This window comes from Acanthopagrus latus, chromosome 19, assembly GCF_904848185.1.
Source record: "Acanthopagrus latus isolate v.2019 chromosome 19, fAcaLat1.1, whole genome shotgun sequence".
Taxonomy (NCBI): Eukaryota; Metazoa; Chordata; class Actinopteri; order Spariformes; family Sparidae; genus Acanthopagrus; species Acanthopagrus latus.
In genome coordinates this window covers 22,770,467-22,792,729 of record NC_051057.1, presented here as the reverse complement: position 1 = coordinate 22,792,729, position 22,263 = coordinate 22,770,467, and the positions used below count along the sequence as shown (strand labels likewise).

The 22,263-nt window shown below is 43.3% G+C and overlaps 1 protein-coding gene and 2 long non-coding RNA genes across 8 annotated transcripts in view; 1 reads left to right on the top strand and 2 right to left on the bottom strand.

Annotated features, from left to right (window-relative positions):
• LOC119009042 (gamma-aminobutyric acid receptor subunit rho-3) overlaps nt 1-22,248 on the top strand; it is a 24,260-nt gene extending 2,012 nt beyond the window's left edge. The window contains exons 1-10 of one of the 3 annotated variants that reach the window (XM_037079945.1): nt 1,782-1,918; nt 6,239-6,351; nt 15,686-15,753; nt 17,043-17,266; nt 17,568-17,650; nt 18,538-18,675; nt 19,664-19,816; nt 20,235-20,296; nt 20,651-20,782; nt 21,508-22,248. In XM_037079945.1, the coding sequence (XP_036935840.1) occupies nt 1,782-1,918; nt 6,239-6,351; nt 15,686-15,753; nt 17,043-17,266; nt 17,568-17,650; nt 18,538-18,675; nt 19,664-19,816; nt 20,235-20,296; nt 20,651-20,782; nt 21,508-21,810 (1,413 nt within the window). In that variant the 3' untranslated portion in view covers nt 21,811-22,248. Of the gene's footprint in view, nt 1-1,781; nt 1,919-2,776; nt 3,048-6,238; nt 6,352-15,685; nt 15,754-17,042; nt 17,267-17,567; nt 17,651-18,537; nt 18,676-19,663; nt 19,817-20,234; nt 20,297-20,650; nt 20,783-21,507 lie in introns of those variants that run through there. The other 2 variants (XM_037079946.1, XM_037079947.1) reach the window with 2 other exon arrangements.
• On the bottom strand, nt 12,885-17,202 carry LOC119009046. Of its 3 annotated transcripts, XR_005071621.1 has the most exons (5): nt 17,064-17,202; nt 16,519-16,681; nt 15,586-15,789; nt 13,371-13,552; nt 12,885-13,229 (listed from the first exon to the last, which is right to left on the bottom strand). It is a non-coding gene; the product is annotated as an uncharacterized LOC119009046 (long non-coding RNA). The 3 variants fall into 3 exon arrangements; XR_005071619.1 differs by having other exon boundaries at nt 12,885-13,552; XR_005071620.1 differs by having other exon boundaries at nt 12,885-13,552; nt 16,523-16,681.
• Nucleotides 17,202-21,561, bottom strand: LOC119009047. 2 transcript variants are annotated; one of them, XR_005071623.1, is made up of 4 exons: nt 21,437-21,561; nt 20,681-20,749; nt 17,492-17,648; nt 17,202-17,344 (listed from the first exon to the last, which is right to left on the bottom strand). It is a non-coding gene; the product is annotated as an uncharacterized LOC119009047 (long non-coding RNA). The 2 variants fall into 2 exon arrangements; XR_005071622.1 differs by lacking the exon at nt 21,437-21,561 and having other exon boundaries at nt 20,681-20,793.
• Nucleotides 22,249-22,263: the final 15 nt, after the last annotated feature.

The window sequence follows — 22,263 nt, the reverse complement described above, 5'->3', positions numbered from 1 at the left end:
GAGCTGCTGTCTGTCTTCAACCTTTGCTTCTTATTATCACGCCACCATTACGGAGATAAGACTGAAACAGTAAGCAGTAATCAGTAGCTGCATTCTGAACAGTCAAATAAAACCAACTCACAACCTTGACCTACGTTACGTGACTTGGAAACGTTCACATTTCTGAGCATGTGAAGTTTGATACGAGCGTCTGGACTGAGACGCATCTGTAGTTTGTTTATTAGACTCCCTGAAAGTTTCATCCGTCACGATCAGAGTCGGTCTTTTTAAAGTAGCTCATTGCTTTACAACATTATCGCCATTAAATAGTAACTTGTTACGTAACAAAACAAACAGTGCAACACGGGCTCTTAAAGCCGAGTATGTGATGTTTAAAAAGTCAACTAAAGGACCCGTAAACTCACGTAGAAACCATAAAAGCACAAATTTACACTCATTTCCTTCTCGGTAACGAACTTGAAGCTCCTGGTCCTGTTTCGGAGCTGTTGCACCGCCGTTATCTTCCTCCACCTCGGTCGTGTTGTGTTCATCATATGTGAAGCTGAGTTCTTCTCAGCTGACGAGCTTTTATCCTCCGGACACAACTTGCATTTCATCGTGATGTTGTTCTCGTCATTTTCACCCCAAAATGAAAAAATAATGGGAATATTTCCACCAAGTTAACGCCGCCGGATTAGCTGCCTTACGTATGAGCACTGATGCGACTGCAGGTTTCCCTTCAGCAGCCGCCTGCCGAGACAAACGGGAAGAAAGACGAGGCTTCTCTCCGGTGACAGATCACCTGAACTGCAGAACGAACCTGTTCTGTTACTCGTTACAACAAATACGCTGGTCACGATATCAGATTTTCCAACGCACGATCATCACGAACAAACAAATTCACGATGACGATATCATGCGGGACAATCAATGAGCCTCAAAACACAAAATCGATTATTATCAGCTACTTCACGAACAGGCAGCCAGGTGAACCTGATGGACACAAGATGCACAAAAGGTGGTTGATGTGTTGCGGAGGTGTAAACTGAGGAGGGCTGGATCAGACCCAGCTCGCTCCACTCCAGCTCAGATTAAACGTCGGCCGATATTGACGAGCTTTTGTTGTTTTAAGCTGCTTCCAAACCCGTGATTTATTTCCTCTCACAAAAGCCTCTCTCACACACACACACACACACACACACACACACACAGGGTGGAGGTGTGCGCTCACCTCATATAATCACACCAGGTGCCTGTTTTTTCATTGTCCCACTGAGAAAATCCTGATTACTGATGGGTTTGTGTGTGTGTGTGTGTGTGTGTGTGTGTGTGTGTGTGTGTGTGCCTGTTTGTAGGTTAGTGAAAGATTGCTGTGGCTGTAGATAAGAGGATTAGAGTGGAATTAGTGTCATTCCTCTATCGCCACGAGGAATAGATTCATATCGATTTTAATCAGAGATAGAAAGATCCACAAAACCGCAGATAAAACAGACGGAGAGGGACTGCGAGAGGGAGACGAGGGTCGGATGAAGCTGGTCGGAGCAGCGGGAGATTCCCTGGAGATCAGCCGGGATGATCAGCTGGAGACGGATGCAGGAACACATCCCTCATGTGTTTGTCTACGTTCTGGAGTTCTCTGGTTGAGGAAACTTCCAGGCGCCCGTGGGATGTTTGACCAAAACCACCAGCGTTAGGCTGCAGGGTGGTCAGGACGCTCGGCTGGTGAGACGTGGAGCTGCTGGGTCGCTGTGGCTGCTGGGATGCTGGCGCTGTGTCAGTTGTGGCGGGGAAACCTGTGAAACATGAGGGTGGACGTGCTGACTTGCATGGCCGTGGCCGTGGCCAGCCTCGTCGCGATGGCGACCGGCGGCCGCAACTCCGGACGCAGGAAGAACAAGGAGGTTTTCCTCGGGGAGAACAGCAAGTTCAAGTTTGGAGGGTGAGACACTCGGATGTGTGGATGAATGAGAAGCTTTGAGTGAGCGGTGGAGATGATTAGAAGCATCTCTGCCGAAACCAGAGGAAGATTTCTGCTTCTGAAACCTTCAGTTTCTGTCCACTGGGGGGCAGAACAGCCAGCTGCACACACCAGAGACGTTTTATCACTTTATCAAATAGGAACGAAGCTTCCGGGTCTGAAAAGTGACGCCAGTTCAGAGGCGCTTTTAAGAAAAAAACATTGTTTCTAATGACCAGCAGGAGGCGACTCCACTGGTTCCAGAAAGAAGTCTGAGTGTATGTAAGCTTATGGGAACTTGATTTATTACCTCAGCATGTAGTTCGTAGTTCAAACTGAGAATTATATTGGTCAACTAGACACTCAGAACGTGCTTAGATTTATTTAGATTTTTAAAATGAACTGCAAAATGTCTGACGTCGACAGAACTCGCCCAGCGTGCTGCAGGCTGCAGCCATGATGTTAGCTCGCTAGCATTAGCCACATTAAATCAGCATGGAGCAAAAGCTAATAAATGTATCACAAATCGGTCAACTTTCCTGTTTCCCGTCACAAATGTCCGTGTTGTGAGCTGGTTCATCCGTTTTAAAGAGAACAACAAGTTAACACGATGTCTGAAACACATCACAGCAGGACACATTTTGTCTGATGTCAAGAAATGTAATCAGTACTTTTCCTTTAAACAGTTGATGTACGTTTTGCTGATATTACTTTTCACTGAGTGAGGGTCTGAATACTTCCTCCACCCTTTACAGTTAATAATAAACTGTGAGGTTCCCACAGTTTGACCTCTTTCACTTCTCTGTTTCACAGAAGCTTTTTCTAGTTGTATCATTGTATTTTTAACAGTGAGATCATCACAGTCTCCCTTAAACTCTTTAAAGTTTTATTCATTTTTAACTGACCACTGCAAGTTGGTAATAATCCAGCTTTCAGCTCCTCGAGCAGGTTTTTTCTTTTTATTTGTCGGGCATCCAGATTTCCTGGAGCTCCTGTTGGAAACACTTCATGGAAACTTGCAGCTGGTTTCTGCCTCACATCTGCCGGTCATGTCATTTTAATTTCCAACTAGTTTCGGTCCAGTTTCCTCTCAACAGGCCACCAAACTGAAGTGAGTTGTTGCATCTTCATTTCCAACTAGTTTGTGACATCTGCAGTAAAAAGATTTTTTTTTTAACCACTTACATCCTCGCTGAATGTAAATATGAACATTTTTCCTTTTTTATTTGCAGCTGTATTGTCAATTAAATTAGTAGCTTGATTCTTGAAGTTCTGATCCAGTTTGTTTCCTCCAGCACAGTAACAGAGTTCAGGCTCTGACATGGACTCAGAGTATCAGAGTAAAAAGTCTCCCTCTGAAGGACATTTGTGCTCAAAGCTGACTGAAGCTCACGTCATATTAATAGAATTCAAAGACTATTAAAGTTAAAGGTAGAATCAGTAGGATTTTGTCCCAGCTGCTCCTGAACGCACCACAAAGACAGTTGATTGTTGAGTCTCATTCCCAGGACGTCAAATAGACACATGTTGGGTTGGTAAAGCGTCCCGAGCAGCAACAAAGAGAGAAAATCAGAAACTCTCTGCAGATACGAGACACTAACACGCCTTTTCTCCACATTCCAGCCTCCCTCTCTGTCTGTTTACGGATTCTTACGGCTTTCACGTCTTTGTCTCGTTGACGCCAAATAAAAATGATCCATAATTCACCTCAAATGCATCAAACTAAAGTAACACGCCTGTTTTGAAAATGCGAGGAGGAGAAAGTTCAGATATTTGTGCTCAGATGTAGAGAAGAAGTCACAGAGACACTCCAGTAACGTGCAGATACCTGAAACATGTACATGAAGTACAGCAACAAAGTATGCGCACTGTTTATGAAGACGTGAACTCTGTCCTCATTCCTTCATTCATCACAAAAGCCGATGTGAGTGAGAAAACAATATGAGCGTCATCCGCTGAGCACAGCAGCTTGTTCTGTGACTGACAGGTGATCTGAGGGAGGTGCAGAGCAGAAACAGCACCCAGATTAAAGTAAAGTACTGTAGAAATGAGTCCGTCGACTGTACTAAGTGCATTTAATACCTCTGTTTACTTCTACTTCACCACATCTCAGAGGGAGACGTTGAGCTCTTGACTCCACGGGTCACCAAAGATAATAAATGCAATACTGTTATTCAGACTGATTTTACTTTAAGAGCCAAAACCTGTTTGAATCTGTGTCGATCTGGACTCAGACTACAGACGTTTTGGGTCAATTTAATCCTGATTTGCCTGGCCCCGGCCATCGGAGGAGAAATCCGATCAGGGATGTGGGACGGTGCTGAAGTTCGGCTCAGATTGTCTGGTTATGTGACGGGTTTGAAACCCGACCAGAACATGAAGCTCGGCGCCGTGACAGAGGAGAGTCCGCTTTAACAAACGTTACAGCGTAAAGAAACGTTCACCTTAAACTTAGCTGTGGTTTTTGCCGAAATATACTCAGCTGACATTTATTATGGCGATTGGGTCGGTGCTGATCAGGCAGTCCAATCAGCACCTCTGTGTGTGTGTGTGTGTGTGTGTGTGTGTGTGTGTGTGTGTGTGTGTGTCCTTATTGTCTTCATATGGACCAGATGTCTCCAGAAGATTATGAAGATTTATTTCTTTTTTTTGGGCCAAAGTGGATTTTTGTTTCATTCTTACTGAACTTTTTCAGTCAGACTGATTTTGGGTGAACTCTCATCAGGGGAAGAATTAAAGATTAAAGTGTTTTTGTTTTGTTTTTTTGTTAAATTTAGTGCCGTTTATTTAATTGCATTAAGATCGGGATTGAGATTCGTGTGAAATTTGTTTGAGTTAGGGGATTTTAGTGTTTGTTTCAAGGTTAATTTAAGGGATTATGGAAATAGGATTTGGCTCCAACACAATGTTTGACCTCCCGATAATAGGAGACCACATGGTGTGTGTGTGTGTGTGTGTGTGTGTGTGTGTGTGTGTGTGTGTGTGTGTTTGTGTGTGAGTGTGTGTGTGTGAGTGTGAGTGTGTGCTGGTGTCAAGGTGTGTGACTTTCAAAGAGGCTTTTGATCAGAGAAAATCTCAAACAGCTTTTATCTCTTTTGTGTGCTCACCTGTTCGGCGCACGTGTGTGTGTTTGTTTACCTCCTTTAACCACACACACACACACACACACACACACACACACACACACACACACACACTGCAGCATGTACTGCATCCGAGAGGCGCCATGCTCGGGCTGTAATTACACCTCCGACATCCTGAATGTCGTCTCGTTCCCTGGTTGAATGTCAGACGTATATATAGAAGTTTAACAGTTTGTTTAACTGCACGACGTGTTTACTTTATGCCGACTCGAGTCAACAACTCTCAAACACTGCCTACAAAGAAATACATCGTTATTTAGACGATGTGACGTCACTTTAATTTATTTGAAGCGGCCTCAGAGGGTTGAAGCTTCATTCAGATTCTCTTTCAGCACATTTCTACCTCACGTCAGCAGCATAGCCAGGACAACTGAAACAGGTCAGCCTGTGGAATATAAAGTGTGCAAGAACCAAAGCAGAATGTGGTTTGTAGATTTATGTTAACCTCTAGAACAACATGCCATGAAATCCTCAGAATGCCGTCATCCTCTGTCTCGATGCACGGCAGTGCAGTGTGTGTGTATTTTTTATTTTTTAGTCTCCAGTTCTGTTTCACTGTGACGCTCCAGAAATGTTTTTGTGGATTACGAAACTTCACCTGACTTTAAATCAGCAGTGGAGGGAGAAGATGATGACTGGATTTACATTTATCGGGTGAACTGCTCCTTTAAGTACAACTTATTACTTTCCACCACTGATAATACTGTAGTCAGCAGAGAAATAGCAGAAGTCTTTGTTCTTTCCACTCTGACTGTCACATGAAGGTTGAGGAAGAGAGGACTCATGGGTAGTGTAGTGTACGTCGTCGTTACCTGCCTCCCAGCAGCCGGTTTTATCAGTCAGCGAGGATTGTTTTGGAAGGCGATCAAACGCTTTGTGCATTAGACAGAGAACACGTGCACACGTGTGTACGCGTGCACGTGTGTTTGTTTGTTGGTGGAGCTTTGCCGCGGCTTCGATTAAGGTTATGGTTTTTTGGCAGACTGAGAGCGAGAGGCAGCTGCAGGCAGGGAGGAAACCGCAAAGTGTGTTTTCTCTAATCAAAACCCCTCAATTACAGCCGTGATTAACCAACTAATCACTCAACACACTGTCTGTTTCTTGTGTGTGTGTGTGTGTGTGTGTGTGTGTGTGTGTGTGTGTGTGTGTGTGTCTGCAGACGCATCGACTACAAACTGAAGAGGCAGGACAGCACCAAAACACTGCTAATCAAGAGTGAACAGTTGCTGAGGATTGAGGAGCACGACTTCGCTCTGAGACCAGGCTTTGGAGGTCAGACACACACACACACACACACACACACACACACACACACACACACACACACACACATACACACGTTTGTCTTTATATATTTGTGACGACCCTTGTTGCCATAACACATTCCATCGATTCATACACGTGACTCCTTGTGATCAGATGTCACTTCTCGGCTCTATATTCAACCAGCCAACACCTACGTCATCAGAACAAACAGAAACAAGAAAGAAATATCATGTGTAACATTTGCCGAATGAACAAATCAGCCCTGGTGGTTATGAATCTGCTGTAGATTGTGTTTCACAAAGTTTATACAGTTGCTTCTAACGCAACAAGTCTCAAAATTGAACGTTTTCTTAAGGGAGTCTGGTGACTTTCTTTCTCCAAGTCAGTCATAGTTTTTTTTTTACAGCAATGCCACAACAAACTGACCATTTTTACAAGGAAGGAAAATATCTTAATGTTTTGTAGTTAAAGCAGAATTTACAAGAAGGCACTGATGAGTAATAATTTGCAGGAGCCGTTTCTCCTCATGATGCAACAGCTCTTAAAGTGAGAGAAAGAGGTTTTAAACGTCAGTGTGTTCAGCTCTCAGTGTTTCTGTAACTTAATATCTTCACTTTCTCTCGTCCTGTTTGTTGTTTCAAACATCTGGTGTGTTTCACTATTTTACTGCTGCTGAAAACGTGTTTCCTGTGTTGTTGCTTCATAATAAAAGCTTCATGATAACTAATTAACGGGGGGCTTTTATTGTGAAGATGTAATAGGAAACTGAACATGTTTGTAACTGAATTAGTGGAGCCGTTTTGTTAGTGTGCTGGGAAAAGCGTGTCATTGTGTTAAGACACACATTCAAGCACCGAGTCAAACCCAGTAGAACCGGGCCGGCTCTTCAGAAAGCCTGTGGGTGACGTCACAGTGGCTCCGCCCAAAATTTTTTACACAATAAAATAGTATGATTGTCTGTGATACTCATGTGAGAATGTACATTTCTTGCGTTGAAATTTTTAACTTTTAGAAAGTCCTTTGACGTCGTGAATGTCCTCAAGATGCAAAAAAAAAATGAAATTGGGCCTCGCAGAGATAGCAAAACAAGCCATGACACACACACACACACACACACACACACACACACACACACACACACACACACAGGGACACCTCATCTCGTCTCTGATCCCTGATGATTTAATCCACTCACTCACACAACGTCCAAAAGAGGAAATCAGTCCTCGTCCCACGCTGATGATGCGTACGCGGTGGTTTGATGATGGGCACTGGGTCACCCAGACAACTGATGTGTCAATCCCAAAATCACCAGCGCTGACCCAGATTACACCATTGTGTGGCAGCACGAGTGTGTGTCTGTGTGTGTGTGTGTGCATTTGAAATACAGTAGGACTCTGTGTGCTCACTCAAATGTGATTGTGTGTCCCTTTTGTGTGTTTTGGCAATATAATGAGTGCCTAACTCTGTGTGTGTGTGTGTGTGTGTGTGTGTGTGTGTGAGTCGGGGGGATTCGTGTGTATTAATCTGGATTATATTCCAGGTCTGGAGCAGATGGAGGGGTGGGAAACAAACTGACGTCTGCGATGGAGATCATCAGTATCAAACACACGACAATAGAAGCCGGCAGACACGCAAACACGCAATGTGAAAAGGCAAATGTGTCTGAAATCTGCACTGTGAGCGGAAATGATCCGACTCGGTTCAGGCGGGTCGTAACTGCAGCGCTTGAGGAATGTTTGTGTTACCGAAACGCAAGTCGAATTAATAACTTATGATGCTGAGCAAGAGCAGCGTGCAGAAAGTGATCAAGCAGAAAACGACTTTCTGGCCTCGACTTTTCCAGCGATCGGCCTCAACATTAAACGTAAAAGCCGTCAGAATCCGCAAACAGACAGAGAGGGAGGCTGGAATGTGGAGAAAAGGCGTGTTAGTGTCTCGTATCTGCAGAGAGTTTCTGATTTTCTCTCTTTGTTGCTGCTCGGGACGCTTTACCAACCCAACATGTGTCTATTTGACGTCCTGGGAATGAGACTCAACAATCAACTGTCTTTGTGGTGCGTTCAGGAACAGCTGGGACAAATCCTACTGATTCTACCTTTAACTTTAATAGTCTTTGAATTCTATTAATGTGACGTGACGTTACACAAAGTATCTGAACTTCTACTGGAGGAAACACTGGGATTCTCAGCTGGAGTTTAATTTTGCATCTAAATAATTGTACCGTTAAGTTTCATTTTTTTTTAGTTTAGATTAACAGTGCGTCGGTGAAACACAATCGGTCTCGTTTGAATGTATCTAATCTTTAGTCTTGATGAGTCTGAGGTGAACTCGTGCTGCTCAGGAATGTTCCTGCTGCATTGTGTCGCCACTCTGAGTTTCTCTTTGATGGAGCCTCAACAGTCGTACGATTGAAGTCGGCCCACGTGAGATATGAAAGGATTCCAGTCAAGAAACCAACACTGACGTTTACGTATAAACAGTGAAACTGCGCTCCAGTCTGATCCTGACCTGAGAGGGTTTCACAGTCATTATTTTCATGGCCACAAAGACGGAGCATGTCACAGAGACGTAAACATCTTCTAAGTTTTTGAAGAAGGGACAATGCTGTCATCTCTCTGGTGATGACAGTCTCTTCCTTTCATTCTTCTGTTGATGTCAAGACGTGAAAATCCCCCAAAACTGCATCGTAAAACTCTTTGTCATGGTGACTGCCTCTACTTTGGACTGGAAATCCTGGAAATACCTGGAAAACTTGTTTGTAACTTGAGTGTTCAGATCCTTCACAGACTGACAGTGTTTGGATATAATTTCTTTCAAAAGTAACTCGGTACAAGATTAAAAAACTGTGTTATCTAGTGCAAAAAGTAACATGTTAGAGTTTCCAGAAATGGTGTTATTTTGTAGACTTCTTTACAGACGCAGTAAAACATTTACATCTTTATTCTGCTAACAACCAGAACTGGACAGAGGCAGACAATAAAACAAGCACTCATCCTTTAGACACAACTCGTATTTCTCTGTGATGTTGCTCTCGTCCTTTTCGCCCCAAATATTTGGAATAATGGGAATATTTCTACAAATTTAACTCGCTATGTTGAATTAGCTCACCAGAAACAGAAACAGAGACGGTGTTTCAGGGATTTTATTTGGATTTTGAGGCGTCAAAAGGAAAAGACAGCATTTTTTTTCTAGTAATGGATTACTTTGAACTAAATAACAGAGACGACTTGAATTGCAGAACCAACGTGTTACGTTACTCGTTAAAACAAAGAATTAATCTGAGCGTGCCGACAGATTATTTTGGAACAAGTGACCTCTGTGTGTTCGGTCGATACGGTTGGTTGGCGTCCTGCTTGTCTCTGTGGTCCTGCCTGTCATTCAGGGTGGGGACAACAAAAGCACCACTGTCTGCCCCGCGGCCCGGCTGCCGCATTTCACCCCACTGTAATTTTACACTGAGGAAATTCTCAGCATTTTCTGCCTCATGATAAGCTTATAGCTGCTGTGTGTGTGTGTGTGTGTGTGTGTGTGACATCCGAGAAGCTGAAGCATCAAAACCTTCTGGGTCCTCTCGAGGGACCCAAGTCCTAAAATACACCATGTGACATTTTCTTGCTATTCGGTGCACGTGTGAAAGACTCGCAGCGTTTCTACTTCGAGGTCAGCCTCTACAGGACGTCTGTAAACTTAAATGAGACCCTATAAACTTCACATCGGGCCACATCGGCCTGGACGCCATGATGTAAAAGTGTGCTGCTTCTTTCTACGGTGTGACCTCGTCTGGCTTCAGTTCCAGGTACCAAACCTCAGATGAAATATACTTCACTTCATAAAAAGTTTCTGGCCTTTAGGAGACAGATTAAAAACAGAATGATCCAAATCAAAGCAGCAGAGGTTTAGATACGCTGACTTTAAGTCTGGTTCCTACATCTCCCATGATGCAACTTGATAGCGTCTATCTTTAAAGGAACTGTTCATGCAAAAAAAAAAAAAGTCTCCATCTCTTCCCTCCATGCTGATTAAATGTAGTCCACAAAACATTTCTGGAGCTTCACAGTAAAACGGAGCTGCAGCATCCTGCTAAACAACTGAAGCAGCTGGTTCAGACTAAAGTGGATCAATGCAGCTCAACTGAGATCACAAATAGATCTGAAGAAACATTATTTACAGCCTAAAGCTCATGCAGACGCTTCAGACTGGGTACACACTAACACTTTTAGCTTTGCAGCTTAAAAAAGGCTGTGAAAACATTTTTAAAATTGAATCTGGGAGACGTCGGCCGAGCTTTATGGAGCCATTTCATGTTTTTTTGGTTGGAGGAAGGAGATGATGACTTATTTTGCATGAACAGTTCCTCTAAAGACAGTCACTATCAAGTTGCATCATGGGAAATGTAGGATCCAGACTTAAAGTCAGCATATCTCTACCTTTGGATCATTCTGTTTTTAATCTGTCTCTCATGAAACAGTTAAATGCCTCTTTATTTTTCTTTCTCTAAACCAAAACCAGCTCGCTGTTACCTCGACGTTGTGTTTTCAACTATGTCCGCTTGTTTGTTGGTTTGTCAACAAGATTACACAAAACCTGCTGAACAGATTTCTACAAAACTTCAATGGAGGATGAATCTCGGTACAGAATAGATCCGATTAACGTTTGGATTAATGCTGCATTTTTTTGCACTAAAAATGAACAAAAAGATGATCACAATTAATACATTTTCTATCAAGTGACTGATGGATTATTCAAGTAATTGTTTTAGCTTTACCTCGTATGTTTTATATGTATAAATCTTAACTTGAAATGCACTTCAAGCTGTTGGACGAACAGTGAAGCTGAAGTAGAAAGTGAACAAAACAAAACACATCGTGACGTCGACGAGAGCAGAAACAAACATTTCCTCAACGTTCAGCCGTGATGTAAAGCACAAGTTATTTACAGTCAGTGCTTCATCCAAAACCACCGCCGTGGTTCTGTAAAGGTTTAGCAAACAAAGGCTGCGTGTATTTCAGTCCGCTGTGAGCTTTAATTACAATACAGTCAGTCTAATCTGCCAGAGTTGAGTTGGTATAGATCGTGTAGGAGTCACAGAGCTGCCCAGAGAATCACCTCTTAATCCTCCTCGCCACCTTTCACCTCTCTCCTTCCTCCGATCGCTGCCTGAATCTAAACACACAGCGGGCGACCGAGGAACGAACACCCTGAGACCTCAAAGCTGCATCATGCTGCTTATGAATTGATCCATCTGCAGCGTTGTGTTCAGGGATTAAAAGACAGAGCGCACAAACGTTTTGGGACAAAATGACATGACCTTAAAACATGATTTTGATGTGTTATTAGAGTAAATCTGCAGCGGCTCACCCACTGAGATGCTGTAGATTTACTCAAATACAAAGTCCAAAGCTGGATTGAGCGACCAGCAGGACAACGGAAAGGCAAACAATTAACTTTTCGGGCCAAACACAGAAAAGATATCCTTGTTTTGAAGGGCAGATCGTCCAGAGTTCACCTGCACAGATGGAAGAGATGGCAGCTGTGACTCTAACATCATTAATCACGATGACTCACGCTGCAGAAAGAATGTGACCACCTGAGGCTGTGTACTGATTTACTCCGCTCGTGAAACAGGCAGAGCAGGAACAGACCGAGACCGACTACTTCCTCCAGTTTCCTGGTTTGTAGCAGAACTAATTGAGTAGAGGCCCATCTGCGACAGAGACCAACATCTGTATTCACTCAGTGTGTTTTCTCCACAGAGTTTTAGGCTCCATATGAAGAAATCTCTGACAGTAACTTACTCATCAACATGTTTACGTCGGCTGATTAGAGCAATCAGCTGAAACCACAGAAGGATTCAGCTGATGGTGCAGCAGCCATCGTTGTGTTCGGTTTGAGTTTTCCTCTTTTTGTTTTTCTTCTGGTGTTCAACAACATCAGCGTGCTTGAAGCGAACACGTCTTTACACAGACCTGTCTCCATCTTTACACAGACCTGTCTCCATCTTTACACAGACCTGCCTCCATCTTTACACAGACCTGTCTCCATCTTTACACAGACCTGTCTCCATCTTTACACAGACCTGTCTCCATCATGTCTTCACACAGACCTGTCTCCATCTTTACACAGACCTGTCTCCATCACATCTTTACACAGACCTGTCTCCATCTTTACACAGACCTGTCTCCATCTTTACACAGACCTGTCTCCATCTTTACACAGACCTGTCTCCATCATGTCTTTACACAGACCTGTCTCCATCTTTACACAGACATGTCTCCATTTTTACACAGACCTGTCTCCATCATGTCTTCACACAGACCTGTCTCCATCATGTCTTCACACAGACCTGTCTCCATCTTTACACAGACCTGTCTCCATCTTTACACAGACCTGTCTCCATCTTTACACAGACCTGTCTCCATCACAACATTTCAGATCAGACCGTTGAACTAAACCAGCAGCTTGATGAGAAGAGGTGAACTCTGTGTTTATAACATCGATGCTCACCAACACTCAGTTGATGGACAGTGTTTCCCAGATGTTGAACTTTTTAATATTAAAACACAGATGACATTATCATCCCGACACAAACAGTTTACAGTTTACAAACCTTTGCTTTACCATTTTGTTGTACAACCCTGTGTTGTATAATGAAAAAGTACAGATATTATATTTTTGTCAGCTGGTAAAAAAAAGTACATTTTGTTTACAGGATAGTAGTTCCTTTAGTTTTGCTACCAAATGCTGCAGGAGGTGAATATGGACTGATATCGGTGCAGAAGTGCAGCATCATTAGCTCGACAGTCACAGGAAGTAGATCCAGGTTAGCAGATGGTTTCGTCCAAACAGGAAGTAAAGGTGTTGATGAGTCTCACTTCTGACATCTGTCCAAACACAAAACGGCGGTGAATCATCATATGACCTCCTTTTGCACGTGTCTCCCCATAAACAACCTGCTTTAAACTCAATCTGACGGGGTGTCACATGGGAGAAGGAAAAAGAGAGAGAGAGAGAGAGAGAGTGACCTTCTGTCTCAGGTTTTTCCCACAAACAGCACTCGTTGTCTGGGTTACTCTAAATGTTGAGTCTGCACCGCTGGTGGTTTTTTTACGAGTCACGGCGGGACAAAGCCGGCCTGCGGCGGGAGCTTTACGGTCCTGGCTGTCAGATGAACTTCATTAAATAAAGTGTTCATTGAGCTGCCGGCCTGCGAACATTCAAGCAGAATTAACACACTTTACATCTAAAAAGCACAAAGACACTTTGGAGTGCATCTTTTTTAAATTCTTGTTGACCCTGAGAGTGAAAAGAGGAATGTAACCTGGTAAACTACGTCCAGACGGAGGTCACAGACAAACCCAAACTCGTGTGTGTGTGTGTGTGAGACTGTGTGTTTATGTGTGGCCTACTAAACCAGCAGACCTGGTTTCAGTGATTTGCAAAAAGCATTTTCATTTTCTTGGTCTCGATCAGTGACCGCTGACATACCAATTATTATGAATGAAAAATGAAGGTCCAAAATTTTCACATGTTAAACCTGGGTTTCTTTTTAAAAAGTATTTGTAGATCCAGAACTTCTGGAGGAATGAACACCTGGAGTCTCATCAGGTTCTGCTCTGACTGGACAGAAGGAGAACTCAGAGTTGACTTAACTTAACTTCTTGGAATAAAAAGTGGATTTATCTTCACTCCTGTTGATCAGCCTGACTGCAGCAGTTCAAACACACAGCCTGGCGTTGCTTGCTAGCTTACAGTTAATGCACAGTAAAGAAATCTAACCCTAACCCCCAAACAGTTAAGAAGAATAAAAGAATGGATGATATCTTGAGCTTAACTTAACAAAAATGTAACGTTAAATACATAAAGCTAATATTAAAAGTCATTGACCTTGTTATGGTCTAACCAACGACAGTTGGTCGTTTCACCGCTGTTGTCCAGACTGAAATATCTCAACAACCATTAAAATTCAGTTCAGATATTCACAGTTCCCAGAGGATTTTTAGTGAGATAAAACATTTGTGTTTTCACATGAAATGTCTAAACAACTGCTGGATGGATCGACAGGACTGTGTTAACTTTACATCTGCTGCCATCCTCTGGTCAAAACTTGCACTTTGTGTTTAATGCTAAAAAGCCAGTGCTACAATGTTAAACTAAAAATATTAATTATAATAAAAGCAAAGTAGCTTCTAATCATCAGCATGTTAGCGTTGTCTCAGAGATGATTTCTTTATGTTCACTCCAGCTGGTCCAGAACTCTGCAGCGTTCAACCCAAACCCAAACTCAGATCACATGATCCTGCAGTTTCATCTCCCTGCCACTTCTAGGAACGGTTTTAAGGGATTAGTGTTGGTGTAAGAGTTATTGCATGGTGAGTCTTCTCTAAATATAAAGTGATTGTTGACCTCTGGCTTCTGTGAGCAGCCTCACAGTAGTCTTACAGGCAGAGATGTTTAGGAGTTTAAGATAACAGGAAAATCACTGCTGATGCTTGTGGTTCGAGTCAGGAATGACCCTCTTTAGTCAGCAGGCCGCAGCAATGGATGAATCTTAAAATGACTCGAGTGAGCTGACCACCAAACATCATCACAGTCGGTCAGAATCCCTCCCTCTCCAAGTTTGCTTGTCATGATTGCGAACGGAGGCTGAGTGGCTGCGACTGGAGATTGTTTTTTGGGGGGGGATTTGAGCAGTTTTAGCTATTTCTGCTCTGTTTGTGTGCACAAATCAGGTTGTTCAGGTGGTTAAACAAGCGTAATCTGCTAATGAGGCGGATGTAGCCGGGGAGTGTGGAGGACAGATGTTGATGGCTGCGGTGAGCTGTTGTTGTTGCCAGTGTTTGACCAAAATGAGGTTTGAGGGCCGATACAGATGTGATACAGGATACTGAAACTCAGGTTGTGTAATTTCGGAACAATTCATTGCAAATTAGTTTACGTTTTTGGTGTTAAGTTTTACTCATGTTCGGGTGGGGAAAAGCCTCTGAAACAGGATGTTTACCCTCCCGGGGCACCAACACTTGACTGATGGGTTCAGTTCAGGTTTTCTGAGTAAAATCGCATCATTTTCTTCAACATGTCAGCACAGGTTACAACTGACAAACTGATTTCCCCCATCATGCATTTTCAAACTCTTTCACTGACAATTCTTCATTAAGAAATATATAAAATGTTTTGTTACATGATACTAAACACAAGCTGCAGAATCTCAAATTGCAAATGGATATTTTTGCAGCGCACCTGTGGAGATCTGAGGAGAGTGAATGTTTTCCCGAAGGCTGTTCTGATGTTGCCTTGATTCATGACTTTAAAACTGATGATGTTCTCATCTTGGCTTCAGGCGCCGCCATCCCTGTTGGCATCGACGTGCAGGTGGAGAGCATCGACAGCATCTCAGAGGTCAACATGGTGAGGATCGAATCACTCCGAGCTGTAGTGATGAACCTGACAGGACAGAGGAAACTCTCCAGAGGATATTAAATCTTTAAAACCGACACAGTTGTCATTTTCCCGCCCAGCGTCCTACGTTGTGTAAGAAGCAAAACTCTTAAAGTGAAGCGTGGTCAGGTGCTTTGATATCTTGAGGCAGCAGAAAAGCGACTGTGACACAGACCAACAAATAACATATTTTTCCTGCTCTTTGAAGGGCACACTATTCCAATATCCATAATTTTAAACATTTCTATGCATGCAGTAACGTCATTGCAAATAAACACGCCGGCACGTTTAAATAGCAAAACTAAAAGCTGTAAGTTTGAAGAAACAGAGTTAAAGTTTTGGCTTCTGAAATAATTAACTTCACACAGCTCTGATGGAGCTCAGGATTTATCAGGAGGACGACTTCACTCCAACATGTTTTTTTGTGTGTCACCCTTTAGATGATCAGCAGGAAACATGACATCAGAAACAGATCCTGACTGTGTGTAAATACTCCTTGTTCCCAGATCACCTGCAGTTTAATTCACAGTCAACAAGAAGCTAACCGCTCTGTTGCTTCCTTAAAACATTTAGCAAAACACACACATTTCAGAATCTTTTAGAGTTTATCTGCTGTTACAGAAAGCTGGAACATCAGAGAGTTTGATCCCCACATTTCATGCTGCTCTGACATCACTTCCTGTCTGGTTTGTGACCCCTCGATGGTCTCTGCTTTTAACTCAAGCGGCCACTTACTTACAAGTGCTTTATCGAGTTCCTGCAGCCGAGAGAGATGAATGGTGGAGAGGATGGTGCTCATTGTCATCATGTCCTCGGGCTGCTGCAGGAAAATGTCCATCTCTTTCTTTACTGGCACTGATTTCTGAGCCTTTTCAGCGCCAAAACCCCCAAAATAAAACTAAAGGACATGAAAAAAATTCAGACTTTGACATCAAACGATAATCCTCCCTTCCCGTTTTTGTTTGCAGTAATTAATAGACATACAAGGAGAAAGTGTTTGTACAAAAAGCTTGAAAACCTCAGATTAAATGCTGTGAAAGATGTGTTTCTGTTCAAGCACACTTTTGGCATTATTTCATACAGATCCATGTTCTGAAGGGCAATAAAACACAAGAACAAAGTCAAACATACAGAAAGAGAGAGGCTGGGAAATAGTGAGATGGATGGACACAGTCAAAACAAAAGAAAAGAAATGATTAAGACAGATAAACAACTGTTGTGTGATTATTTATGAATTCTCTTTGTTGCTGCGCATGCAGGACTTCACCATGACTCTTTACCTGCGTCACTACTGGAAAGATGAGCGGTTGGCGTTTCCGTCCCGAAACAACCTGAGCAGGACGTTTGACTCGAGGCTCGTGAAGAAGATTTGGGTTCCTGACGTCTTCTTCGTCCACTCCAAGCGCTCCTTCATCCACGACACCACCATGGAGAACATCATGCTGCGGGTTTACCCCGACGGAAACATCCTCTACAGCGTCAGGTACGGGACAGGGACGGGTGGAGACGGAGGAAGGGAAGTTGTGGAGGTAAAATTGAGGTTGTGGACTTGAAGATGCTCCTGAGAGACAGATGGTAAAAAAAAGATATGGCTGCAAGACTTGAGCTGAAAGTCGCCTGTTTGTTAGTAGTGCTTCTGGGCCAGCGTCAGCACGGCCGGGTCACCTGAAAGGAAAAAACCTGAGAGAATAACAAGACGGTCACTCACTGGTTTCCTTGACAACAGCAGGAGAGGTCGATCCAGGACGTGACGAGTAACTTCAATTTGTTTTTGTGTGTTTCAGGGTCACTGTGACGGCTCTCTGCTCGATGGACTTCAGCAGCTTCCCTCTGGACACACAGAACTGCTCGCTGGAGCTGGAGAGCTGTGAGACACACACACACACACACACACACACACACACACACACACACACACACACACACACACACACACACACACACACAGCAAACAGAGTCCTTGAATCTTTGAGGTCTCGATGTTGGCAGGAATGTGAGGTGGTGTAATTTGCGAGGACGTGCACGTATCAGCAACTGACTGACTGGAACTGAAGGATGCTGGGAAACATGCCACTTGATATGTTCCCCCCTCATGGCGACAGCAGAGGCCTCCACAAAGACCTCATGGTGTCAAAATCGCCTCCAAATTCCCCATATCCAAATCTGATCGAGCATCTGTGGGTAATGCCGGAGCAAGTTCGGGCCAGGCTGCACCATTGATCAAACTTTTCTCCGACCCCCCGAGGCGTTGGCTCAGGTCCTCTGGGTGTGTCCTGTGGTGTTTGGCACCAGGCGCTGGTTGCAGAGTCTTCGAGTCCTGTTGTTTGGGAGGTGGGGCCTCCATGGACTGGACTTGTTCTGGCGCATCCCACAGAGGTTCATCGGACTGGGATCTTACAATTTGGAGGCCAAGTTCTCGATGTTACGCTCCTCAGGCCATTCCTGAGTAGTTTTGTGCAGCGCTGTACTTAATCTGCAGCGGCGTTTTGGATGTTTCGTGTGTGTCATGTGGACACAAGCTTTCCCAGCAGAACAGGATATTGTAATGAGATAATCAAAGTGAATCACTTCATCTGTCAGTCCTTTCGATGCCGAGGCTGATCGATGTATATAAACTCTTCTCCCGTGTTCACATGCTACAACAAAGACAAGTAAATCTCAGATGACTGTCACTAAATCCAACCAACATCTGTGTGTTTCCTCTGTTTTCCATGACACCGAACACCTCTCTGCTCTCTGTCTCTCTCTCCACAGATGCGTATAATGAGAACGACCTGATGCTTTACTGGAAGAATGGGAACGACTCTCTGAGGACGGACGAGATCGTCTTGTCTCAGTTTTTCATTGAGCATTTCCACGCCTCCAGCGGCCTGGCTTTCTACAGCAGCACCGGTGTGTGTGTGTGTGTGTGTGTGTGTGTGTGTGTGTGTGTGTGTGTGTGTGTGTGTGTGTGTGCGTGTCTATGTGTGTGCGCCTTAGTAACCTAAATTCTCTGTGAATGGGCTGAGGTTTCTTTTTTCAAAAAGATGCAGAAAGTGGTTCACCAATGAAAAACAGATTTTCAACAGTGGTGTCTATAAACATTTGTTTACTTTTGATCTGGGTCCAGTGAATGAATTTACAGAATATTGTCATGTAGAACATTTGCCGAATTAACAAGAAGACCCAAATTATTAAGAATTTGTCATTTACAGTGTTTCGCACAGTTTACAAAGGTTCCCCTAACTCGACATTTCATAAAATTTTGCTATTTTTAAAGGGAATCTGGTGACTTTCTCCAGGGACTTTACAGAAGTAGCCTGTATTGGTTACTGTTTACTGTATTTATACAATTTGATATGTTCACTGTCAAAATGTCTTCTTTCATAAATAAATTAATTCATCAGTTGAAACAAAGTGTTCAGACAGCTGCTAAATATTGTCAGGTTAGATGGACTGATAAAGAGATGCTGCCACAAACTGACACTTTTTACAGGGAAACAAACAAATTCATGATTCATGTTTTAATGCCGAATTTACAAGAAGGCTCCAATAATTTAGAATTTGTTGTAGCAACATTTCAAAAAGTGTGTTTATTGTCTCCTTGCACATCAAGTCTTAAAACACGTGATTTGTTAAGGGAGTCTGGGGATGTTGCAGTGTGTGGCTGCTCTCTGGGCTTATTTAAATACATGATGTGCTGCATATCTAACGTCTAGTTGTTTTAACAGTGAGTTGCATTTTCATACTTTTTATCTGCACCTGTATGTGTGCAGTCTTGGGTATCAGCAGCAGACTAACATGTTGGGAATTCAGAAAAAAATATCATGCTCAGTTGTCTTGAACACAAAAGACTCTCCTCCTGTTTGACATCATCCCCCGTCTTGTCTCGTCTCGTTAGGTTGGTACAACCGTCTCTTCATTAACTTCATCCTGCGGAGGCACATCTTCTTCTTCATGCTGCAGACGTACTTTCCCACCATGCTGATGGTCGTCCTGTCCTGGGTTTCCTTCTGGATCGACAGGAGGGCCGTTCCTGCACGAGTCTCTTTGGGTAACATGTTATATTAGTGGATTAACTTGAACCAAAAACCGAAGTGTTTACCCTTAAAAAGAAATGATTTACTTTGTAGAGACCGGCATCATGTGACTGTATGAACTTATTTTTGTTTTTGGGATAGACAGCAGGTGCAAATATTACGTTTACACATGAAAAATGTCTGGTTTTTTCGTCTAAAGTGCACGTAGTTTTCAACTCAGAAGTTCCTAAATGGATAAGAAATAAATGCAAATTGTTCTTGTTCTGCAGCCAAGTTGCATATTTAATAACAGAACATAAGTATTTAGTATTTAGGATCTTTGTCTGATGTGAGGTTGAGCTTTACACAGTGTTTCAAGTGGATTGTAGGTTGTGTTTGGTTTGAAAACAGACGAGCTGCGAGGTAAAGGCTCCTCTTGTCGTCCTCCTGCAGGTATAACCACAGTGCTCACCATGTCCACCATCATCACAGGAGTGTCCTCCTCCATGCCTCAGGTAACACCTCTGTTTGTTTGGCTTCAGGTGCAGTAACAAACTTTACAAAATGACATTTTTTAACAGGTAGAGAAACAACTTCACGTTTTGTATTTGATGCCGACTTTACAAGATGGTATTATCAATATAAAATCTGTCATAGCAACATTTTACAAAGTGAGTAAAGTTTCTCCTCACACAAAAAATCTTTAAATTACATGATTTGTTAAGGGAGTCTGGTGATGGTCACCAGACCCCATGTGGCTGCTCTGAGGACTTAATGCACTGCACATCTGACCTCCGGCTGCTTCATGTGTGAGTTATATTTTCATTTTCTCCCAGTTTTGACTGTGTATGTGTGTGCTTGCTGTCCAGGTATCGTATGTGAAGGCGGTGGACATCTACCTGTGGACCAGCTTCCTGTTCGTCTTCCTGTCTGTGATCGAGTACGCAGCTGTGAACTACTGCACCACTCTGGAGGAGATGAGGAAGATGAAGAAGGGGAAGGTCAGCACTGGACTATTACACCAAACATCAACAGGGAGGGAAAAGAGGGAGGAACAGGGAGACATGGCAGCCATATTTTACTGAATGTCTCCCTCTAGTGGCCAAACAGAGACACTACACCACAGCACAGACAGGGACTTTAATCTGGCATTGTTCAAGTATTTTTCCAGTGTTGGAATGTATCTAAATACATCTTCTCAAGTAAAAAAATGAGGTACTTGTAATGTATAATTTGATCTTGGATAACAGATTACCTTTTTTATGTAAAATTGCCAAAAACACTTCATAGTTTCAAGGAGAATTTAGTAAAATATTGCTGGTTTAACCTGGGGGATAAAAAGGGAAGTAAATAAAATAAATTCACAAAATGTCAAGAAAGTTTTGCACCTATCTTCCTTATTAGACAGAAATAAAACTGTACAACGTCTGAATTACTCTTCATGCGGTGTGTTTAAGTGCTCTCAGAATAATCAGAAACAACATTATTCTGACTAGGAAAAGTCACATGACTGCCTTGAGTAGGAACAACTAATCGGACAGTCTGAGAATAATTTGGTACATGAGTTGCTGAGCTGAAGTCATATGACTCTGAAACAAATCCCACAGGGACCTGGTTCAGACCTGGTTCAGACCTGGTTCAGACCTGGTTCAGACCTGGTTCTGGAGCTGTGTTTGTGTCTGCTTGGTATGTTCTGAGCTTCTGATTGCTTCCTGTTCTGTTTCAGATCCCGTCCACCTTCAACGCCAGCCAGGCGATGGCCTTCGACGGCTGTTTCCATGACAATGACATTGAGCTGACTCCGTTCTCCCGCATTGCGCCCACTCTGACCTCTGACCCCCTCACCACGCCGGCCCAGACCCCAGATGTCCGGCCCGCAGAGGGGACTCGCCTCCGCCGGCAGCGCTCTGTGCGGGAGAACGTGGACCTGCTGGTCAGCAACAGCTACATGATCGACTCGTACTCCCGGCTGGCCTTCCCGCTGTCCTACCTGCTCTTCAACACCATCTACTGGAGCCTGTACTCCTGATCCAGCACTGTGAGCTCCTCATGGTGCACTTCAACAGGGTTCAGTCAGAGAGCATTCTGGGGGATTCCTCCACGGACACTTGATCACAGGAGCCCCTTCAGCTCCGGCTTCATCATTAATCATCTCCTCTACAACAGAGATAAAAGCACTCCAGTTCCTCAGAGGAGGAACTCTTAATTGTGAAGTCTCACGCTGACGTTTGTCTCACAGGAGTGTGATGAATCCTGAGACTTGGATAATGACTCTGCTTTCTGTGCTTCAGAAGAACTTTTCATTGTAATGACACATTTGTCTGTTTCCTTAGCTGCAGGGAAATAACCTATTAGGATCAAACTTGTGTGATAATGTTCTTCTTACTTCCCCTTTTTGATGAATAACCAACCACCTGCTGTACGTTGGAATTTAATTTCTTTTCTCATTAAATTTTTATCTTGTTCATGAGGATGTAAAAGT